This window comes from Myxocyprinus asiaticus, chromosome 46 (assembly GCF_019703515.2).
Source record: "Myxocyprinus asiaticus isolate MX2 ecotype Aquarium Trade chromosome 46, UBuf_Myxa_2, whole genome shotgun sequence".
Classification (NCBI taxonomy): Eukaryota; Metazoa; Chordata; class Actinopteri; order Cypriniformes; family Catostomidae; genus Myxocyprinus; species Myxocyprinus asiaticus.
This window is the reverse complement of record NC_059389.1, coordinates 32,000,644-32,025,037: the sequence shown is the minus strand read 5'-3', so window position 1 is coordinate 32,025,037 and position 24,394 is coordinate 32,000,644. Positions and strand designations below refer to the sequence as shown.

Genomic DNA, 24,394 nt, shown 5'->3' with positions numbered 1-24,394 from the left:
ATGTTTATTAAGAAAAATATTCAGTAAATTTACTCTTATGCAGTGTAGTGTCACCAAACATCACTTCACACATCAGTGGTCTCCTGTTGGTTAAACTACAACACTTAGTTTGGAAATAATTTGCTTTTGCATATTTCTGAGGATTGTTTTCTTGGGAAAAATATTCAATAACATTCCTCCTATGCAGTGTAGTACCATCAAATTCAGTTCAACCACCAGGAGTCTCCTGTTGGATATAATACAACACTTTGATTGGATAATTTTGCATAATTTGGGGGAATTTTTATGTAAAAAAATATTTAATAACTTTACTCGTATGCAGTGTAGTGTCACCAAAATCACACATCAATGGTCACCTGTTGGTTATACTACAACACTAAGTTTGGAGAAATGTGCTTTTGCATAATTTTGAGGAATTTTTATTTGAAAAATATTTAATAACTTCACTCTTATGCAGTGTAGTGTCACCAAAATCACTTCACACATCAGCGGTCTCCTGTTGGTTATACATCAAAAGTTACTGAGGGGAAAAAAGGCTTTTGCATAATTTGGGGGAATTTTTATTAAGAAAAATATTCAATAAACATACTCTTATGCAGTGTAGTACCATCAAATTCAGTTCAACCACCAGGGGTCTCCTGTTGGTTATACTACTACACTTAGTTTGGAAAAATTTACTTTTGCATAATTTTGGGGAATTTTTATTTAAAAAAAAATATTCAATAACTTTACTCTTATGCAGTTAGTACTATCAAATTCAGTTCACACATCAGTGATCTCCTGTTAGTTATACTACAACACTTAGTAAGTGAAGTTAGGGAAAAAGGCTTTCGCATAATTTTGGGGAGTTTTTTTTAATAAAAATATACAATAATTTTACTCTTATGCAATGTAGTGTCACCAAATTCAGTTCACACATAAGTGGTCTCCTTTTGGTTATATTACAAAACTTAGTGAAGGGTGCTTATGCATAATTTTGGGGAATGTTTATTAAGAAAAATATTCAATAAATTTACTCTTTCCATCAAATTCAGTTAAACCATTAGGGGTCTCCTGTTGGTTATACTACAACACTTAGTTTGGAGAAATGTGCTTTTACATAATTTGGGGTAATTTTTATTTAAAAAAATATTCAATAACTTAAAACTTATGCACTGTATAGTCATCAAAATCACACATCAGTAGTCTCTTGTTGGTTATACTACAACACTTAGTTAGGGAAAAAAGGCTTTTGCATAATTTTGGGGAATTTCTATAATATTTTCAATAACTTTAATCTGATACAGTGTAGTACTATCAAATTCCGTTCACATATCAGTGGTCTCCTGTTGGATAAACTACACACTTAGTTTGGAGAAATGTGCTTTTGCATAATTCTGGGGAATTTTTATTTTACAATTATTCAAAAACTTTCCTCTTATGCAGTGTAGTGCCACCAAAATCACTTCACACATCAGTGGTCTCCTGTTGGTTATACTACAAAACTTAGTGAGGGAAAAAAGGCTTTTGCATAATTTTAGGGAATTTTCTTTGGGAAAATTATTCAATGATTTTACTCTTTTGCAGTGTAGTGTCAGCAAAATCACTTCACACATCAGCGGTCTCCTGTTGGTTATACTACAAAACTTAGTGAGGGAAAAAAGGCTTTTTCATAATTTGGGGGAATTTTATTAGGATTAAAAATGCTGTGCTGTAAAATTTGTGCCAACTGTAATAAACATCTGACCATATTAAATGAGTGAACTAGTTTTGATAGCTCTTCTCTTGATGTGTGTGATACTATATTTTTATTCAAAACACATACACAGTAGTGTAGGCTAGGGCATACGTTGGCATATTCCGTATGCCCACCTATCTTTCTAAGGATTTTGCGTATGCCCACCTGAAATTTATTATACGTATGGCCGCCAGAACAACGAGTAGGCTTTTGACCCGGAACTTTTTCAATCTACTAGCGTGATGCCGCAGCACAGTTGAGTGAATTGTGTGTGTATATATATATACAGCACTGTATATATATATATATATATATATATATATATATATATATATATATATATATGTGTGTGTGTGTGTGTGTGTGTGTATAATATATATATATATATATATATATATATATATATATATATGTACACCTTCTCACCACAATTGTACAGAGTGGTTATCTGAATTACCGTTGACTTTGTCAGTTCGAACCAGTCTGGCCATTCTCTTTTGACCTCTCTCATCAACAAGGCGATTCCATCTGCATATATATATATATATATATAGATAGATAGATAGATATAGGTATAGATACAGTGGTGTGAAAAAGTGTTTGCCCCCTTCCTGATTTCTTATTTTTTTGCATGTTTGTCACACTTAAATGTTTCAGATCATCAAACAAGTTTAAATATTAGTCAAAGATAACACAAGTAAACACAAAATGCAGTTGTTAAATGAAGGTTGTTATTATTAAGGGAAAACAAAATCCAAACCTACATGGCCCTGTGTGAAAAAGTGATTGCCCCTTAAACCTAATAACTGGTTGGGCCACCCTTAGCAGCAACAACTGCAATCAAGCGTTTGCGATAACTTGCAACGAGTCTTTTACAGCGCTGTGGAGGAATTTTGGCCCACTCATCTTTGCAGAATTGTTGTAATTCAGCCACATTGGAGGGTTTTCGAGCATGAACTGCCTTTTTAAGGTCATGCCACAGCATCTCAATAGGATTCAGGTCAGGACTTTGACTAGGCCACTCCAAAGTCTTCATTTTGTTTTTCTTCAGCCATTCAGAGGTGGACTTGCTGGAGTGTTTTGGATCATTGTCCTGCTGCAGAAACCAAGTTCGCTTCAGCTTGAGGTCACGAACAGATGGCTGGACATTCTCCTTCAGGATTTTTTGGTAGACAGCGGAATTCATGGTTCCATTTATCACAGCAAGTCTTCCAGGTCCTGAAGCAGCAAAACAGCCCCAGACCATCACACTACCACCACCATATTTTACTGTTGGTATGATGTTCTTTTTCTGAAATGTGGTGTTACTTTTACACCAGATGTAATGGGACACACACCTTCCAAAAAGTTCAACTTTTGTCTCGTCAGTCCACAGAGTATTTTCCCAAAAGTCTTGGGGATCATCAAGATGTTTTCTTGCAAAAATGAGACGAGCCTTAATGTTCTTTTTGCTCAGCAGTGGTTTTCGTCTTGGAACTCTGCCATGCAGGCCATTTTTACCCAGTCTCTTTTTTATGGTGAAGTCATGAACACTGACCTTAACTGAGGCAAGTGAGGCCTGCAGTTCTTTGGATATTATTGTGGGGTCTTTTGTGACCTCTTGGTTGAGTCGTCGCTGCGCTCTTGGGGTAATTTTGGTCGGCCGGCCACTCCTGGGAAGGTTCACCACTGTTCCATGTTTTCGCCATTTGTGGATAATGGCTCTCACTGTGGTCCTCTGGAGTCCCAAAGCTTTAGAAATGGCTTTATAACCTTTTCCAGACTGATAGATCTCAATTACTTTCTTTCTCATATGTTCCTGAATTTCTTTGGATCTCGGCATGATGTCTAGCTTTTGAAGATCTTTTGGTCTACTTCACTTTGTCAGGCAGGTCCTATTTAAGTGATTTCTTGATTGAGAACAGGTGTGGCAGTAATCAGGCCTGGGTGTGGCTAGAGAAATTGAACTCAGGTGTGATAAACCACAGTTAAGTTATGTTTTAACAGGTGGGGCAATCACTTTTTCACACAGGGCCATGTAGGTTTGGATTTTGTTTTCCCTTAATAATAACAACCTTCATTTAACAACTGCATTTTGTGTTTACTTGTGTTATCTTTGACTAATATTTAAACTTGTTTGATGATCTGAAACATTTAAGTGTGACAAACATGCAAAAAAATAAGAAATCAGGAAGGGGGCAAACACTTTTTCACACCACTGTATATAGATATATATAGAATGCACAAAGATTTTCTCTAAACATGCATGGAGCTGCAGGAGCGGAACTGATGGCACTGGCAAGACAGACAGTCCGACTAAGCTGATCCATTTCAGACATGATGGATATTTGCTAACCAATAATATTTTCTGTTTCAGTAAGGGGCGGGACATTTCCCGTGTCTGATGCACAAACATCCCTGGAGTAACCATAATTTGCATTATAAATTTATTTCCCTGCTAAATGTAAACATATGTATATATGGGTCTTTCATAAATTCACAGTATGCCCACCTCTTCAGACACTACTACACCACTGCAAATACACCATAAAAAACAGCATAGGTTCACAGTTGCACCAGTTTGACCAAAACACGATAATTTATACCAATGTAACTTGGAATCCTCACCAAAAAGAGAACTGGACAACACCTATCAAATATGTTTGTATATCTTTTCACTTATTTACACATAAAAACAAATGGAGGTCCACAAATAATTTCCTAAAATTTATTTTTATTTTGGGACTGTAATGCACCAATAAACTGTTCAGAATGAACCCCACTTTACAACTACTGACCACTGGGAAGGGCTCCTAAACCAAACTTTTATCCTTCTCAGAAGAAGCAGTTGAGTAAATATAAGATGGATTGTGTATTTGAGTTTGTATGTCAATTCATGAAAGAAGCCTAAACCAATATTCTGGTTTGTGGAAAGCAAATAGAACACCTTATATGGTTTCAATGCTAAAAAGATTCTTTTTCAAATTAATCAAAATTAAGCGTAAAATCTTTAAAAACTAGGTGTTCTTGTATAACCATCAGGGGTCTCCTGGTGTTTGACGTGAATTTAGTGCCACTACACTTTATCTTAAAAAACATTAAGACCATTAAAAATTATATTTAAATATTTTTCCTAATACAAATTCTCCAAAATTATGCAAAAGCACATTGTTCCAAACTAAGTGTTGTAGTATAACCAACAGGAGACCACTGATGTGTGAAGTGATGTTGGTGACACTACACTGTATATGAGTAAAGTTATTTAATATTTTTCCTAATTAAAATTACCCAAAATTATGCAAGAGCCTTTTTCCCCCAAACTAAGTGTTTTAGTATAACCAACAGGAGACCACTGTTATGTGAAGCGATTTTGATGGTACTACACTGTATAAGAGTGAAGTTATTGAATATTTTTCAGAATACAAATCCCCCGAAATTACGCAAAAACATATTTCTCCAACGAAGTATTGTAGTATAACCAACAGGAGACCACTTATGTGTGAACTGAGCTCGGAGGACAGCTCGTTTTGATGAAAATTAGGTTATAGTTCATTGTCTACCTTACTACGGTTGGAAAAAGGCGTCGTTTGTGTTTTAACAACATTTTGCTTATTGATCTGGGAAGTTTGAATCTGTGAATATATGTCCAACTTGACCAAACTCCAGTTCTCTTTATCCCGAGACCGCAGGGCTGATGAGAGGAACTATAAAGAAGTGACAGATTGGAAAATATGAATGAGAGAAGACACACACATACCTCTGTAAATGTCATTTGTACCAGGAGAAGATGGACACATCTAACATGTGCTATTGATCATGTCATTAACATTAACTAGTTGTTCAGTTTGGTTCCGTACACACTATGTGGACATTTTGAGAATATGGCTGTCACTACCTGAATTTTTCAGGAGTTCGGTTGTAGAATGCTGTTATCACTCTCATATTTTATTGAACTGTGTGTGTGTGTGTGTGTGTGTGTGTGTGTGTGTGTGTGTGTGTGTGTGTGTGCTGAATAGCATTATGCACTAAAAGGTGAAATGACAACCATTACCGTATTTAGTTAATGGTTGTACAAGACTGCATATGATTTCAGACCATCTCAGGATGCATCAACATTGGGACTACAGGTGATTTGGGATATGTGTCAAAATTCAGTGCAACCTCAGAAAAGGTTCTTGAATAAGAAGTTTCTCTTCTGTGCTTGACTACTCTTTAGCTTCCATTTGAATGTTGCAAAATTATCATTATTATAATAATTATAGCTTGGTTTTATACGTTATATTTTATATATAATTTAAACAATGTTATTTTAGAATATATTACATAAATTATATTATAATTTAAAATGCTATATATATATATATATATATATAAATATATATATATATATACAGGTGCATCTCAATAAATTAGAATGTCATGGAAAAGTTCATTTATTTCAGTAATTCAACTCAAATCGTGAAACTCGTGTATTAAATAAATTCAATGCACACAGACTGAAGTAGTTTAAGTCTTTGGTTCTTTTAATTGTGATGATTTTGGCTCACATTTAACAAAAACCCACCAATTCACTATCTCAAAAAATTAGAATATGTTGACATGCCAATCAGCTAATCAACTCAAAACACCTGCAAAGGTTTCCTGAGCCTTCAAAATGGTCTCTCAGTTTGGTTCACTAGGCTACACAATCATGGGGAAGACTGCTGATCTGACAGTTGTCCAGAAGACAATCATTGACACCCTTCACAAGGAGGGTAAGCCACAAACATTCATTGCCAAAGAAGCTGGCTGTTCACAGAGTGCTGTATCCAAGCATGTTAACAGAAAGTTGAGTGGAAGGAAAAAGTGTGGAAGAAAAAGATGCACAACCAACCGAGAGAACCGCAGCCTTACGATTGTCAAGCAAAATCGATTCAAGAATTTGGGTGAACTTCACAAGGAATGGACTGAGGCTGGGGTCAAGGCATCAAGAGCCACCACACACAGACATGTCAAGGAATTTGGCTACAGTTGTCGTATTCCTCTTGTTAAGCCACTCCTGAACCACAGACAACGTCAGAGGCGTCTTATCTGGGCTAAGGAGAAGAAGAACTGGACTGTTGCCCAGTGTTCCAAAGTCCTCTTTTCAGATGAGAGCAAGTTTTGTATTTCATTTGGAAACCAAGGTCCTAGAGTCTGGAGGAAGGGTGGAGAAGCTCATAGCCCAAGTTACTTGAAGTCCAGTGTTAAGTTTCCACAATCTGTGATGATTTGGGGTGCAATGTCATCTGCTGGTGTTGGTCCATTGTGTTTTTTGAAAACCAAAGTCACTGCACCCGTTTACCAAGAAATTTTGGAGCACTTCAGGCTTCCTTCTGTTGACCGGCTTTTTAAAGATGCTGATTTCATTTTCCAGCAGGATTTGGCACCTGCCCACACTGCCAAAAGCACCAAAAGTTGGTTAAATGACCATGGTGTTGGTGTGCTTGACTGGCCAGCAAACTCACCAGACCTGAACCCCATAGAGAATCTATGGGGTATTGTCAAGAGGAAAATGAGAAACAAGAGACCAAAAAATGCAGATGAGCTGAAGGCCACTGTCAAAGAAACCTGGGCTTCCATACCACCTCAGCAGTGCCACAAACTGATCACCTCCATGCCACACCGAATTGAGGCAGTAATTAAAGCAAAAGGAGCCCCTACCAAGTATTGAGTACATATACAGTAAATGAACATACTTTCCAGAAGGCCAACAATTCACTAAACATGTTTTTTTTATTGGTCTTATGATGTATTCTAATTTTTTGAGATAGTGAATTGGTGGGTTTTTGTTAAATGTGAGCCAAAATCATCACAATTAAAAGAACCAAAGACTTAAACTACTTCAGTCTGTGTGCATTGAATTTATTTAATACATGAGTTTCACAATTTGAGTTGAATTACTGAAATAAATGAACTTTTCCACGACATTTATTGAGATGCACCTGTATATATATATATATATATATATATATATATATATATATAAAATTGTTCATTCACCAATTTTGGTTGACAAAAAAGGCTGGTTGACAAAAAAGTTAATTTCAGTTAATTAACTTCAGTTAATTTAATTTAATCAATTTCATACCCTGATCACAAACCTGACTTCATTACATGAATTAATTTTTCTCTCAGACCAGAGCACAATGAAGAAAATACACTTTATTTTCCCCTAATATGGTGCGGTTGAAGTTCGTGATGTAGGAATACTTTGGGTATTACAAATTTTGATGATGGTTACCCAGTTTGTAAATTATGATGAAAAAAAAGTGCCATCTTATGCATGGCCCATTCTAAACCTGAAGTACAATCTCTGTGAACATCCCATAGAATTTGCGAAAGAATGTAATTGATAAAACGGTAGGTATAGGCTAATTAATTATACATAAGAAACACAACCACAACCAAACAGTACACTTTTACCAGTTTTGTAATGACTAAATATAGCTTTTTATAAAAACCTATATGTTTTAACTTGCCACAGTGCTTGCTGCCTTACGACAGGCCATTGTTCAGACATGTATTTTCTTAACCCTAAGCAACAGTTAGCATAGAGTGTGTATATTACTAATATGTTTTATTTGTAAAGTACTTAAAAAAAAAAAAAAAAAGTGTAAAAAGTGCTTAAGGCATATAAAAAAAAATGGCAGTGCTACTGCAAATAAATAAACAAAATAAAAGAAACACACCAACAGATAAATGGCAAATGAATAACCTAATAATTGTTTATTGTAATATATGCTAATGTCTGAAGGGAAAAAAAAGCATAGTTTTACCTTGTTGGTGAAAGCAAGTTTTTTTTAAGGTAGGACTAATTAGAAATTACAAACGCAATTACTTAATCAAATGGACAACTATTGTAACACAACTGTTGCAGGGCAGTATCATTGAAAATTATTTGTTTTTTAAATATAATTTTTCTATTATTAAATTGTAATAATATTGCAATGCATCTTGATACCGTGAATTTTTTTGTTTGTTTGTTTGTTTGTTTTTTGGCAGTTATCATTTTCACTTTCAATCTTTATTGTCCTTGAGAAGCATTCCAGTTGGTAGACAGCAGTCAATTATACAAAAACAATTAAAGGGGTCATGACATGAGGAATACATTTTTCCTTGATCTTTTCACATGTAAGAGGTCATTGTGCTATAAAAAAACATACTGCAAGTTTCAGAACTGAAAACTTCCACCTTAATAGAAAAAGAGCATTTATTTAAACCAAGCTGTAAAAACAGCTTTGTTTTGGAATTTGTGGAACTTGTGATGTCACAAGGACCAATTACATCTACATATGAATGCATCTTCAGCAAGACATTGACGCCTATTTTGCCATCATTGCACCCTTGGCCCCGCCCACTGATGCTTAGTCAAACACAGGTGAAGTGGAGCGAGATGCGCTTGTCATGGGAGATTCATCGAAAGTTATACAGGACACCTTCATATGGCTATTTGGATTTAAATGTTTTTGTACATAAAGGTGCACTGCTTTGACCATTATCATACATCTCGTGCTGCTTTTAAAATATGTGATGTCAAGTTATAACTCTAAAATGGAGACCCCCATTGCGTTTCATTCAGCTGCGCTGTCTTACTGTTGTGCTGTTTTGAAGGTGTCCTGGACTGTTTTTTTCACCCATCTGTTCTATTTTTAATTGTTCGTCTTTTGTAATCATGGAGGTCTTTGATCATTTTGATGCATTTCCGGTGATGTGTGCTGTGTTTTAAGAGTGGGACAAGCACAACTTTTAAAAATACATCTCATTCTGTTGCTGCCACTGACTGGGAGAAACACTTGCACTTTGCACACTTTTTACACTGTGTGTAAACAAACACAGAAGATGTAAGATGTGAAGACCAGCGTCTCTGCTTTGGCCTGTTGAAGCACCCAACATCACCGTGGATTGTATTACATTTGTGTATTCAGAAGATTTCAGTGTGAACTGCTTGTGAAACAGTCACAATATGATTCAAGCTTTGCAAAGGAACTGTTATTGAAAGATGGTGCAGTTAAAATTGGACAAGTGGACGAAAAACCAAAAGTAACCAATTTCATTCATGAATATTTCATATGTCATGACTGTTTGATAGTTTATGGTGCTGCTTGAGTGAACAGTTTGATACATTCAGATGAAATGTGTTGGGTGTACATTATGTGTTAACCCTGATGTTTAACCCTGATAGTTTTATAATGTTGTGTGGCATTTGCTCATTTTCTTCGGATTGCATTTCAAAAATGGCTGTATTGGAAGGACTGCATGATGTTAGCCAATCACAACTGTGGGCATTTACATTGATGTCTTAAAGGGCCAGACAGCATAAAACCGAGCATTTCAGACAGAGGGCCAGAGACAGGGTGTAAAATTGCCATATATGATTAAATTAAAGTTTGGTACAAAAAAACCTCTGATCTCAGGGAAGATAATAAAATTATAAAAAAAGATGTCATGTCATGTCCCCTTTAACATCGAACAAAACAAAAATTATCTTATGAGCTATTTATAGTGATGTGTATCCCAAGAATATAGCCAGAAATCAGCACAAATCTACTTTCAGAATCATATCCAGCATTGTCCAGAACAAATGGTATGTTCTTTGAATAAGAATGGCAGTGCCCCTACTATTTGAGGAAAATTATGTTACATTAATTTGGCCAACCCAATCCCTCTTCAACTTTTGGTGATGATTATTGGATAAGTGGGTTTCCTGTAATAATGTTATCAATACATGTTCTTTTTTTAAGAAAAGTCAAAACTTTCTTCCTTTTAACTACATGACCAATGTCCTTCACGTTCCATGATACTAATTATAGGGAGTTGTTCATACAAAGGAACCAGATAAAGTAATGTCATGAAGCTAGTAGTATGTATAAAAATATAGTATATGTCAGCATAATATAATTGAACACAAATGTACCCAAGTTAACACAAGAAACAAACCTATAAAACCCTCCTACCAAGACCCCATCCCCAAACGATATGGCACAATTAACATTAGAGAGTCACTAAAAAGCACAAAGAGTCTTAAAACAACTAATATCATTTAAGTTTACCTCTAAGTTTCACAGACAACCTACTCCTAGCCCACTCTTTCAACATGGACAAAATAGTGGCCATCTAGACTAGTTATAAACCTAAACAGTCAATAATAGTAAAAGAAAAAATATGCGGGCCTAACGTGACCGAAAACATTGATTCACTAGTTCGCCCGCTCGTTGAGCCCTCTGCTTTAAATGGTAAACTGATTTATCTTGCTGTCTCAGGCAGGGGGGCAAGAGTTCAAGGCTCTGGAACACCCCTCCTCCTTACAGAATATATTTGAGTCTCAGGAGGTGTAGCCAGAGGTAGAGCAGGTGGAGACGCAAGAGGATCAGGAATTGAGTCTCAAATGGAGTGGGAGGAGTCCCAGGAGAAGTGGGTGGAGCCGCTGGAGGAGGAGTCTCAGTAGGGGTGGAAGGCGGAGCCACCATGGTCAGGAGTGCTGGCAGCGACTGGGAAATGGCCTCCGTGGCCGGGAGTGCTGGCAGTGACTGGGAAACGGCCTCTGTGGCTGGGAGTGCTGGCAGTGACTGGGAAATGGCCTCCATGGCCATGGGCATTGACAGTAACAGGGTAAGGGCCTCCATGGCTGTGGGCACTGGAAGTGACAGGGAAATGACCTCCATGATCGTGAACACGGGCAGAGACAAGGGAAATGACCTCCGTGATCGTGAACATGGGCAGAGACAGGGGAACGGCCTCCATGGCTGTGAACACTGGCAGTGACAGGGGAATGACCTCCGTGGTCATGAGCACTGGCAGCTACTTGGGAATGACCTCCATGGTCTTGAGCACTGGCAGCAACTGGGGAGAAGGAGCCTTTCTTCTCCTTCTCTTCCTCCTCCTCTCTCACTGCTGTGGGAGGCTCAGAAGGTGGAGCCATGGGAGGCTTGGAAGGCAGAGCCATGGGAGGCTCAATGAAGGGGATCTCCAGGACCACCGAGGCTGGGGAGAAAGTGGCCTTCATTGAAGAATCGGAGACCACTGGAGCCAGAGTAGCCCCCCCGCCGAAAATTCCTTTAGGAATTCTGGGACGAACACGGCTTCAAACGCTGGCTTGTTGAACGTGGCAGGCATGGGCTCGTTGACTGTGGCATGTGTAATGGGATACTCTACTGCATGAGTGTAGTCCTCCTGCATTGCTCCTACAGTGAAGGCTGATCCACTAAATAACAATGCCAGATCAATAAATTGGGCCAGGGTACAGGGGCTTTTGCCATAAGGCATGAGGGACTTCACTGGCTCATTCAAACCAATCCGGAAAATGTTTTTGAAGGCCACATCATTGAAATCAACTTTGTTAGCCACCTCACAGAATTCACTCACATAATCCTCCAGAGAGTGATTACCCTGATGCAGCCAGAAGAGTTTTACTGCTGAATCCATGTTTTTGTGGTCGTATCTTCTGTCATGCTGTTTGGAAGGACGTGGTGAGAGGCGTGGATCCAAATGCAGTATTTATTAACTTAATTAAGAAGAGGATGATGTAATGAAGATGAAAACAAAACACTTAAGCAAAAGGAAAATAAAACACTTAAGCAAAAGGAAAATAAAACATCACAGGAGTTTGCTGGCTAACAATGGACGTAACACTCTTTCACAAAAACACCAACAAACAAACAAGAACCAACAAATACTAAGGGAAACATGAGGGCTATATATAGACACATGAAGACTAATGACTAAACGAGAGACAGCTGGTATGAGGTATGAAATCAGGAACACAGGCTTGACAAGGAACACAAAAATACATTTAAAACTAAGAGTCCCGCAACATTTCAACATACAGTAAGAGTCTTTGGACACAGAAAGATGACAAAAGGTGTTCACACTGTGACTACTAGTATGTAAAGTCTTTTCTTTATAATGGGTTTCTATGGAAAAAGCTCAACCTAATACTTGGTGCTTTATGTTTAGACTATGGCTCTTCAATAAAAAAATATTACATTTCTCCTTGAATCATGGTGTCATTGTTTTAGCAGTAAACAGTGCATTAAAAAAGAAAGTTGGATACAATTTGTTTTCTACCTGGTCGTTGTTTTTAGTACATTAAGCCACATTAAGCATTTTAGAATGTCCTTTGAACTTTATAAACCAGAGCATAATAAAACTGAACTCTTTGAAATGTGCATATTTCTCCATCAATAATCAGAATGTGCGAGGCAAACATCTAAAAATATTGTAAGTAACTGAATCATTAGTGTTTTATCAGCATGTGCACAGTACGGCAACAATAAAATGTAATTTAGATTAAGCCGCTGCTTGCTGCATTATGGTTTCGGAGAGAGGTTCACAGATCTCCTGGCCAAGCACAAGCAGAGCATGAGAACAGCACCGTTTTAGTAAAAAAATAAATTTAAATCTGAGCAGAACTATTGAGACTTTAATCCATTTATACATTTAGTTAGTGATACAAAGTCAACAACAGTATATTTAATTGACATCAATATCACTTGCTGTGGCTTTCAGTGAGATTTTTGTTTTCACTTCAGTTTTCTGCCGACAGCCTGGCTATTAGATTGTCCCGTTTAAGAAATTAACTCACTCATTAAACCATTAGCCATATGTGATTTGTTAAAAGAATGAAACACGATTGCCCTATAGTGATCATATCTCTCTTAATGTTGCGTCACACCGCATGAAATCACAGGACAGGAGTTTCACTTTTGATATGCATTCTCAGAATGCACATCTGTATGTTGATCGAACGAGTCAATTCTGGCTGACAGATCAGCTCTTTGTCTGCTTTAGAGGCCGTTCAAAGGGTTTGGTCATCTCCAAGCAAAGACTTTCTTACTGGGCTGTTGATGCCATTGCACTTGCTTACAATTTGCAAGGCATACAGTGTCCCATGGGTGTTAAGGCTCATTCCACCAGGAGCATGGCCTCCGCTTGGGCAAAGGGTGTATCCTTGGAGGACATCTGCCTGGCTGCAGGCTGGGCTTTCCCTTACACCTTTTCCAGGTTTTATAACTCGGATGTCTCTTCCACCTCTTCTCAGATCCTTGCTGTGAAGGATAATGTTAATGTTCACTGCCTTGCAGGGCAGTGGTAGCTCAGCGGTTAAGGCTCTGGGTTACTGATCAGAAGGTTGGGGGTTCAAGCCCCAGCACCGCCAAGATGCCACTGTTGGGCCCTTGAGCAAGGCCCTTAACCCTATCTGCTCCAGGGGCGCCGTATCATGGCTGACCCTGCACTCTGACCCCAGCCTAGCTGGGATATGTGAAAAAGAAGAATTTCACCGTATATGTGCAAATGTATAATGTGTGATAAATAAAGAAAATTATTATAATTATAATTATAGTGTCATTGTGTACTGGCTGTTGGTCTCATGACCATATAATTCCTTGTCACTTCTAAGTGTGAAGAGCAATGTTTTTAATGTTACACTGTTGACTAATGGCATTACTTTATTTTGTTGGTCAATGACCAACTCTTTTCCCCACTGTGGAGTGGATGATAATTTGTATTGTATGGCAAGTGTCAATGTTATATTTCCTAACAGTATTGAGAGCAAAACTATAATCTTTCACTTGAAATGGTTTGAGTAGTTATTGCATTAATATAGTCCTTACTTAAACCCTAACCGTTACCCTAACAAAAAACTCCATTAGATGTTGGAGCAGAGAAAAAAAGCCTTGGGAGAAAATAAACTCAGCTAGGGAACATTGTTGGTAGGCAATGTTTGAAACTGTAAAGGGTAGTCACTGAACTGTAAGATTAATGTCCATCCCAAATTGATTGCAGAGGTTCAGGTAGATGCAGTGCCCTTTGCTGCTTAGCTGGTAAAGGCTCTAGTTGGTAGTAATTAATTTTCTATGTATTCCACTTTAAGTGGAATTCCACTTAAGATAAATTAGGTAAAATTACATTTATTGAAAGCTAAATGTTTTAAAGGTGTTTTGTTATTTTGCATCAGTGGTTGTGTTGCTGCAGACAGATACAAGAATATTTATTGTTCATTACAGAAATACTTACCAAGGAGAACTTGCAGACTCTTACATAAAGTTCCTGGACCTCTTTCTTTGTCACGGATGAATCCACACCATTGCACCACTTGAAACTCTCCAGGTAGGCAGTAAGCCAATCAAACTGAAGCTCAAAGCTTGGGTACAGGCTGTAGTCAACATTATTGACACCTCAAATTGAAATTGACAGACACATTTTCACTTTGTTTGTCATTTAGGTAGTAAGGTTTTAATGTAAGATAAGGTTTAGTTTTTATAAACTGAGGAATGTACCTGCAAATTCATTGAAATGGTTTCCAATGTCATAAGCTTGGTAATTAAAATCTGCGTATTCATAGTCGATAAATTTGACAGTGCCTAAAATCAGATTAAATAGTTATAGATCTATTATGAATGACAATTGTGATAATGAAATAATTGACAACATACTATGGAGTGCCAGAATGATACAGTAGGTACTCAACTAGGGCTGCAACTAACGATTATTTTAATAATCGACTAATCTAATGATTATTAGAATGATTATTTTCGGCCGATTATTGCAACGATTCATCATTAGCTCTTAACCGACTATTAAGCTTGTGCCTTGACTTAAAAGGTTATATTAAACGTGCTTAACAAAAAAAGAGGACAAAATCATCTTTAAAAATATCTCTAAATGACATTCATTAAATTACAAGGAAAAACTATTTTTTAATAAGTTTAATTCAGTAAAACATTCACTGCAAAAAATTATATTGTAATCAAAAGTTTGTGTCTTGTTTTCCATTTAAATTTCCTATTTTAAATTTTCTAAAAATCCTTAAACAATAAACATTTACTTTAGAAGCAACATATTAGATATTTAGACTTGCTTTCAGTGAATGTATCTTGAATATAAGTGTATTTTGTATATAAGTGTATTTTTTCACTTGTTCATCCTTCTGCCAGTGCAGTAAAGAAAAAATATACTCATATACAAGATATATTCTCTAAAAGCAAGTCTAAATATCTTATATGTTGCTTCACAGGTAAATGTATCTTGTTTTAAGTAGGCTATTTTTAGATATTTTAAAATATTTAATATTAAATATTGTATTCAACATTCTCCAGTAACAATTTTACAGTAACAAGCTCCTAAAGTAAATGTACATTGTTTTAAAAGAGTTGTAGGTATTATTTTTGGAAAACAAGCCAACTAATCAAAAACGTATTTTGTTGCAGTGTATAATGGGCTAAGACTACACTCTCTCACCTTTATGTTCACTTCGATCCATCTTTAACTCACAAAAACAAACTCTCTCTTCTTTATAGAGCTGCGTATTGCAAATTTTCTTCACAATAAGATAACACACTGTGACACATAGTATATAATGATTCAATACGTCGCAAGCCATCATGTTATAATCTAGCTGCAGCAAACACGTACAAGGGATGTGTGTCCCCGTGCTAGAGTGTGCACAAGTCGGGTGCATTTTCAAACTCTCCCCATTCACGCGACTCGTAGAAGCGGCGCTGACCGCACAGAGAAATGCCATTTTCGGAGTTTGTTTATGACCCACTTCCTTATTGTTTGAACTTTAATAAAGGATTCATTAAAGATATAATGCCAGATTTTTTGCTTTTTACACGCTCTGACATGCAAGTTTTGCTTAAGCGGAATGCCAGATCCGGCTTTGCTTTATTTCACAATGACAGTGATTCTGTATTTACTTATTTTTTATTTTTGCATTATAATATCCTCATCCTTTGCGATCTACATCACCTGAAGCTGTTTGGAAAAGTTGGGGTACATCTGGACTGTGAGCTGTTTTCTTCCTCTCCTTAGTCAGGCACAAGCTGCAGTGCTGCTCTCGTGCACCATCATTAGAGTTTCATATGATCTCATGTTACGTCAAAAGAGATCAAACGACTATTCGACAACAAAAAATGTTGTCGACAATTTTTATTGTTGATGTTGTTGATAATGTCGACTAATCGTTTCAGTCCTATACTCAGCCAGAATAGGCTTAGTATCTCGTCCTTCAGATGAGACGTTAAACTGAGGTCCTGACTCTCTGTGGTCATTAAAAATCCCAGGGCACTTCTCGTAAAGAGTAGGGGTGTACTCCGGTGTCCTGGCCAAATTACCCCCATTACCCTTATCTATCATGGCTTCCTTATAATCCCCATCTCTGAATTGGCTACATCACTCTAATCACAAAATATTATTTGTGAGTCCTTTTATACATTTGCACTGACATTGAGCGAACATCATTAGGCAGCATATTCAAGCAATTGTAACTTCCAAAAACTGTCAAAACTATCTGTGCTTTCTTTTTAATGTGCCGATAGGCTTGTCCATATTTTCTATTTTTATCAAAAGTGAATTAATGAATATACTGTATATGCACATCACTGTGTCATGTTATATTCTTCTAATAAAAAAATGAAAGAAAAAGTAAACAGAATTGTTCTTCATGGGAGTAAAATAATTATCAAATAAAATATAGAAAAATATTTTAATAAGAATTTTCCATTACATGAATTAGGCTGGAAGTATTATGACTACATTATTTTTATAATATTTGTCTCAAAACATGCGTTTGTGTTTTAGGCTATATGTAATCACAAATGCTATGCAATTCAAAACTGAAGGTTATGTGCATTGTTATTCATTTGTCTAGTATTTTATTAGTATTTGCTATTAACTGATGTTGCCCCAAAGCTCAATAACACTGATTATGTTTTTCTATTCTTTATAAAATTATATAGATTTCTAAATATAGAAATTATAGGGCAATTTCATTTGGTTTATGTCAAGATAAGTGTTTGGTGCACAGGAAACATAGGCTATCACAAAAACTGTTTAAGGGAAAATATATTTTATTTGATCTATAGAGGATGTCAGGACAGGCTTTTGTTGCAAATGATTAGTTCCAATTAGATTTTTTCCCCCATTCCTAATCTTTAATCCCCATTTCTTGTCATTGAAGACATACACTTTATTTTAATAAAAGTTAATAATGTATTTCAACATAGAAATTTCTAAAGGGAGTTAGTTACAATGGAAACTACAGGTTCTCACGGAGGGGCTCAGTAAAGATCGGGATGCGCAGAGAAAGCTTTGATTCAGGTAAGAGCTGGGAGGGTGGTGGCCGCTTTGTTCTGCAAGGCAGCTTAATCAATCCTGGAAAATTACAGTATTGAATTAATAATTCTGTGGAGGCAAGGCATAGATCTAGTGGAGTCGGAGACGAATAATAAAATATAATTTGTGTAAAGCAAAAGCTTATGCGCCATGTCTCCCGCCACCACCCCTGGAAAATCATCTTCCTTTCTTATCGTGGCTGCTAATGGTTCCAGGGCAAGACAGAACAATAATGGGGAAAGAGGGCAACCCTGCTGGGTGCCCCTGTCCAGAGAAAAATAATCTGAAATTAGTCCATTTGTTTGTACCGCCGCTACCGGGTGTCTATAAAGTAACTTAATCCATCCAATAAAAGTATTCCCGTATATTTCCAAAATCTTAAAAAGATAATCCCAGGAGCCGCGTGATGCCATGCAAGGGTCGGATGTATGAACAGTGAGCTCTGCGCACTTTGCTAGTTTTGAATATTTTTTGTGTCATAAACCGGTGAGATTTGATAAACCCTGTTCCATAACTGTTCTGTGAAGACAATATGTAAAAGAATTCAAAATCCTCAGGCTCTGGAGACATTAAAAGACACTTATGAAGTTCGCTTTTGGACTGATATTCCCGGCCAAATTGAGAATAGATACTAAGGATGGCCGCAAAGTATTTACTTGTCTTCAACAGGTGATGTCCTTCATAAAGTCAGTGGAATGAGTAAGTCATTGTGTGGAGCTCGCTTTGCAGCCTAGTGTACCTGACTCACTGAACATTCACTTGACTGTTCGAGGAAACGGCACCTGTTTTGTTTCTTTTTGTGTTGGTTTCACCTAGCGGCTGGAGTTTGTTTTGTGGAATAACAGTCCTTCGGGACAGTATGTGGATAAATCTGCACGTTCTTTGTGCTTATGCCTCCTATTGGCTGGAGTTTGTTTTGTGGAGTATTTTTTGCAGGACATTGGAAGGATTAGGTCATCTGCAGCCAGCTCACTGAACATTCGTTTGACTGTCCGAGGAAACTGAATGGCTTTTTTTTTCCATGTTAGTTCCGCTAGCGGCTGGAATTTGTTTTGTGAAGGAACACACCTTCAGGAAAATATGCAGATGAATCTACACATTCTTTGTGTTTATTCTGCCTGTTGGATGGAATTTGTTTTATAGATTATATTTTGCTGTGTAATTCTGAGCAATCCGACGGCAAAGTTATCGCGGGGGCTCTCGTAGACATACATGGACTGTTTGAGTTTAGAGGGATGGACGCCGGTTGGCGTTGTCGTGCGTGTTTTTTTTTTCTGTTTGTTTGGTTCTGGGGGAAGTTCGGGGTTCGACTGTTGCTCTAATGTTGGAATGTGGTCTTTATAATTTTGTTTTTGACACACAATCTATTTTTCTAATATGTCAAAATGTCAATATGAGTGGATTGTCTCTCTCCACGTGGAATGTGAATGGGTTGGGGCACCCCATAAAAAGAAGGAAGGTTATTTCTTTTCTTAAATGTAAGTAATATGATATAGTGTTTCTTCAAGAAATGCATCTTTCCCCGCAGGAAGCTGAAAAATTTGGGAAGATATGGGGTGGACATGTTTTCTTGAGTGCTGGCTCAAGAGCAGGGGAGTCATCACATTGATAAGTAAATATCTACAATTCAAATGTCTCAACCAGATTCTAGATAAATTAGGAAGAGTCACTATTGTTTTAGCAGAAATTCAGGGGCAAAGGTTGATTTTGGCTAATATTTACGCACCTAACGTTGATGATCAGGGCTTTTTTATAGATCTTGAAGGGATTTTGCAAGCCGCTGGCACCCCTCATGATATAATATTGGGAAGAGACTTTAATCTTTTGATGGACTCAGTCTTTGATCATAGTGAAACAAAACTGTGTAAGCTCTTAGAGCAACATTGACGCTACACAGAATGTGTAAAAATCTTGGTCTTACAGATATTTGGAGACTTTTGAACCCATCGGTTAGGGACTATACATTCTTTTCATGGAAACAAATTGGTTTACATATAAACATTGATTTCAGCCTTTAACATTTGTTGGAATTCAGGATCTTGCAAAAGGGATACATTAAAGCACCAACTATATGATTTCTTTTTCTCTGTATGTGGCAACACCTCTAAATTCACCAGGGTGTGTTCTGAGACTAAGATGTTTCCAATTGAGCAATCAACAACAGATGAAATTAGGGACTTAGATATAAAAAAAAACTATTCTAGAATAAATCTTATGGATTGATGAAAAGAAAAAACAATTATAGTCACTACCAGATGGGTTCAAAAGTCTCCAAATATCTGTAAAACAAAGATTTTTACACATCCTGTGAAACGTCAATGTTGCTCTTGAGGGCTTATACACTTTTGCTTCACTATGATCAAGGACTGAGTCCATCAAAAGATTAAAGTCTCCTCCCAATATTATATCATGAGGGGTGCCAGCGGCTAGCAACATCCCTTCAAGATCTATAAAGAAGCCCTGATCATCAGCGTTAGGTGTGGAAATATTAGCCAAAATCAACCTTTGCCCCTGAATATCTGATACATTTGAATTGTAGATGCTTACTTATCAATGTAATAACTCCCCTGCACTAAAGAAAACATTTCCACCCCATATCTTCCCAAATTTTTCAGCTTCCTGCAGGGAAAGATGCATTTCTTGAAGAAACACAATATCATATTTCTTACATTTAATAAAAAGAAATAACCTTCCTTCTTTTTATTGGGTGTCCCAACCCATTCACATTCCATGTGGAGACAATCCACTCATATTAGCATTTGACATTTTGACATATTATAAGAAATAGATTGTGTCAAAAATACAATTATAAAGACCACATTCCAACATTAGTGCAACAATCAAACCCCGAACTTCCCCCCCGAACAAAAAACACAGAAAAAAGATAAATGTACGCATTAACCCTGCACACGACAGGGCGTCCATCCCTCTAAACTCAAACAGTCCGTGTATGCCTACGAAAGCCCCCGTGACAACTTTGCCATCAGATTGCTCAGGTCTGGTGCTTCCATACAAAATTTGTGAGACAGAATTACACAACATAAAATAATCTATAAAACAAACTCCAGCCAATAGGAGGCATAAGCACAAAGAATGTGTAGATTCATCCACATAACTGTTCTGAAGGTGTGTTCCTCCACAAAACAAACTCCAGCCGCTAGGCGGAGCCAGCACAAAAAGAAACAAAAAAGGCGCAGTTTCCTCGGACAGTCAAGTGAATGTTCAGTGAGTCAGGCCCATTCGGCTGCATCGAGAGCATCACACAATGATCTACTCACTCCATTGACTTTATGAAGGAAATTGCTTGCTATGGGCATATAAATATTTTGCGGCCATCCTTAGTATCTATTCTCAATTTGGCCGGGAACATCAGTGCAAAAGTGACCTTCCATTGATGTAAGAGTTTCTTGCATTCCTTGAATCAATCACGTTTCTCTCTTGTCGAATTTGCAAAGTCTGGGAACAAGAAAATGTTGTGGTTCTTCCAAGAAAGCCTTCCTTACCTCCTCACTTCGCGTAACACGAGATCTTTATCGGATGATCTCAGAAATTTGGCCAGAATTGATAGGGGCCTGTCTCCCTCTGTGGATCTCCGAGCTGGAACTCTGTGAGCTCACTTGATTTCCAGCTTATGGCTTGTTATGTCGAGCAGACTTGGGAAGAGCCAGTCTAGGAATTTCACCATATCTCTTGCCTTCTTCATCCTCTGGAATTCCACAATTCGGACGTTGTTTCACCGGTTGTTTCCCAGACGCGCTCAAAGTCTGTCTTGTAGCTAATTCCCTCTCCGATGACTCCAGATAATAAATCCGTTTCTCAACATCCGCCACTTTTGTAACCATCTCAGTGAATTTTGTCAGTGGCAGTGATTGATCGACGTAATACAGCAAGATCCTCCAAGTCAGCAATGATCTTCATCAGCATTGCTGACATGTACAACAGTTGACGCTGAATCTCTTTCATGGCAGTGGTCAAATTTAGTCCCGGGCTTTCAGCCTGTTGCTCAGGTGCTTCAGCTTGAGCACGTAAGTGTCTTTTAATGTCTCCAGAGCCTGAGGATTTTGAATTCTTTGACATATTGTCTTCCTAGAACAGTTAAGAATCAGAGTGTATTGAATCTCACCGGTTTATGACATAAAAAGTATTAAAACTAACAAAGTGCGCAGAGCTCACTGTTCACATGTCCGACCCTGGCATGGCACCACGCGACTCAAATATGTCACTTTTGAATAAAATTCAATATGGAGGAGAGACAGTATGGCCGATAAGGGAAAAATTGGTGTTGTTGAAATCCTCATGACCCAATGAATTCAAAAACACCAAGCTCATGTTTTGGGACATACGGTTCAAAAGTTAAAGGCAAAAATAGCCATTTTTCACATTTCTTGACCCATAGGTGGCGCTATGCATGTATCCTGAGATCATGGTCCTTATGAATCATACCAAGTTTTGTATTGATAGGACAAAGGATTGCTGAGATACTGCCTCAAATCCATTTTCATATCGACATCGTTAAATTTGTGATACTGTAACTTTGAAACAAAGGCGAAAATCAAAATTCTGTATCATCATTTCTGTGCTTCTCGGTCTGGAGAATATTTCAAAACATTGTTTGGACAAATCGGACAAAGTTTGAAGGATGTTAAACTTTTAAACTAAATATCACAATCCAAGATGGCGGCCACTTTAATGGGTGTTGTTATAATGTAAGGGGTTAATTTGAATAATCAGGTGGAGAGTAATCAGATGCAAAATAATTTTGTTTCTAGGACAAATGGTTCAAAAGATACATGCAAAAGAAAAGTGAATTTTTTTAACTGGTGGTGGCGCTATAGCATTTGTCCTAGAGACCCCAAATTTGGTATGGGTGCTGTTCATGCCTACCCCTATCTTTGTGTCAAACTTCTATCAGTGTGCCAAAATAATTTACCTATGTACGGTTCTATGGGCTGCCATAGACTCCCATTAGGGAGGAATAATAATAATAATATTAACAGATACAATAGGTGCCACAGCACCATTGGTGCTTGGCCCCTATTAATAATAATGGATACAACAGGGGCAACAGCACCTTTGCTGCTTGGCCCCTAATAAGGAAACTAACAGATACAATTGGGACTACAACCCCTTTGGGGCTTGGCCCTTAATAATAATAATAAGAAGAAAAATAACAGATACAATAGGGGCTACATAATAATATTAACAATGTTAATCATAATGACTCTCACACTGAACTATGATGCAAAAAGTGTCCCTTTGCACCTCATGGCAGTGATTTTGTGAATGAGTTTCACATAGTAAATGTGTGTTTTTATTGCCACGTTAATCTGCGCATTAGTGCAGTTTATTCTGGTTGAGTACCTACTGTATAATGCCTTATCATTCCACATTACATTTGTTTGTTTTTTTGATAAACACATGATAAAAAGATAACTCACATATATTATTTATATATTAATGTTATTATTACAATGTCTGGACAATATAACTTTCTAGATTATTTCTAACAATGAATGTCTCAGAACAGAAGCATTTCAATTTAATTAATGTAATTCAGTTTATTATACCTCCAAAAAAGCACAGATTTTATTAAAGCTAAGCAAAATTTTAGTCACCTTCTTGGTGGTTGTAGATGATATTTTTAGTCAGGAGATCATTATGACACAGCACTACTGGTGACTCGATGTGTTGAAGATGACTCTTCAGCTCCTCCATCTCTTTGATGATGATTGATATATTTGGAGCCTCCAGGTGGGCAGTGGACCTGATAGAGACAAGTTTGCAACTGTTAATATTTTGGCAGAACTGTAGTGAATAGTAGTCTGTTTTGTCATCTCATAATTTGAAACCAAGTAACTGAAGAAATATTTACAGACAGTGGTGATGGATGCTTTCTAAACACGCTTCATAAAGCTTCAAAACCTTTACAAATCATATGTTTCGAACCAATGCTTCGGAGCACATATCAAAGTCAAGTCACATGATTTCAGCAAATGAGACTTTGTTACGGCATACTGTTTTGAAATTTTGGTGGTTCCCCGGGGAGATGATCTCTAATAGTTAAACCTGAGTGAACCCATGAACCTGTTTCATAAGGTTTTAACTGATCTTGGGTCAGTCTTACAATGCTGGTTCATAAAATTGAAATGATTCAATAGTGTTTGGACTCATCCATGGTCAGTGCTTGTCTCAAGATGCCTTGCTGATCACCTGATGTGAAATCCCTCCAAAAATAAACTATAAAAAGAAATCAAAATGGTCAGATATTGTGGGTTATTACATAGGTGAGAACTTTGAAATGGCATTTTTTGGCCAACATTTGATAACAGTCTTGCAAAGTGCATGAATTTTTGACCAACAGTTGTGAATTAACAATAACACTTCATCGATGTTGCGATACCTGCACTCCAACAACCCTAATGTTTTACCTGATGGGCATACATCTGCTGAATCTGAAGCTGCTGGTGTATATAGACAAGGTATTTAGATACATTCAATATTTCACTCTGATTATTCTGAGCCTCTAAAGACAAACCATAAAGACAAATTTAAGAACTTCACACA

At 37.2% G+C, this 24,394-nt stretch overlaps 1 protein-coding gene across 5 annotated transcripts in view; it reads right to left on the bottom strand.

Annotated features, from left to right (window-relative positions):
• The window catches only part of zgc:113516 (uncharacterized protein LOC541449 homolog), a 243,835-nt gene that overhangs the window by 93,406 nt on the left and 126,035 nt on the right, over nucleotides 1-24,394 (bottom strand). For all 5 annotated transcript variants that reach the window (XR_007896303.1, XR_007896304.1, XM_051689629.1 and 2 more), the window contains exons 4-6: nucleotides 23,446-23,594; nucleotides 14,995-15,078; nucleotides 14,732-14,892 (exon numbers count right to left, since the gene is read on the bottom strand). Coding sequence is in view for 3 of the 5 variants with exons in the window: in XM_051689629.1 (XP_051545589.1) it covers nucleotides 14,732-14,892; nucleotides 14,995-15,078; nucleotides 23,446-23,594 (394 nt within the window). In the remaining 2 variants the exon portion in view is untranslated. The remainder of the gene's footprint in view (nucleotides 1-14,731; nucleotides 14,893-14,994; nucleotides 15,079-23,445; nucleotides 23,595-24,394) is intronic.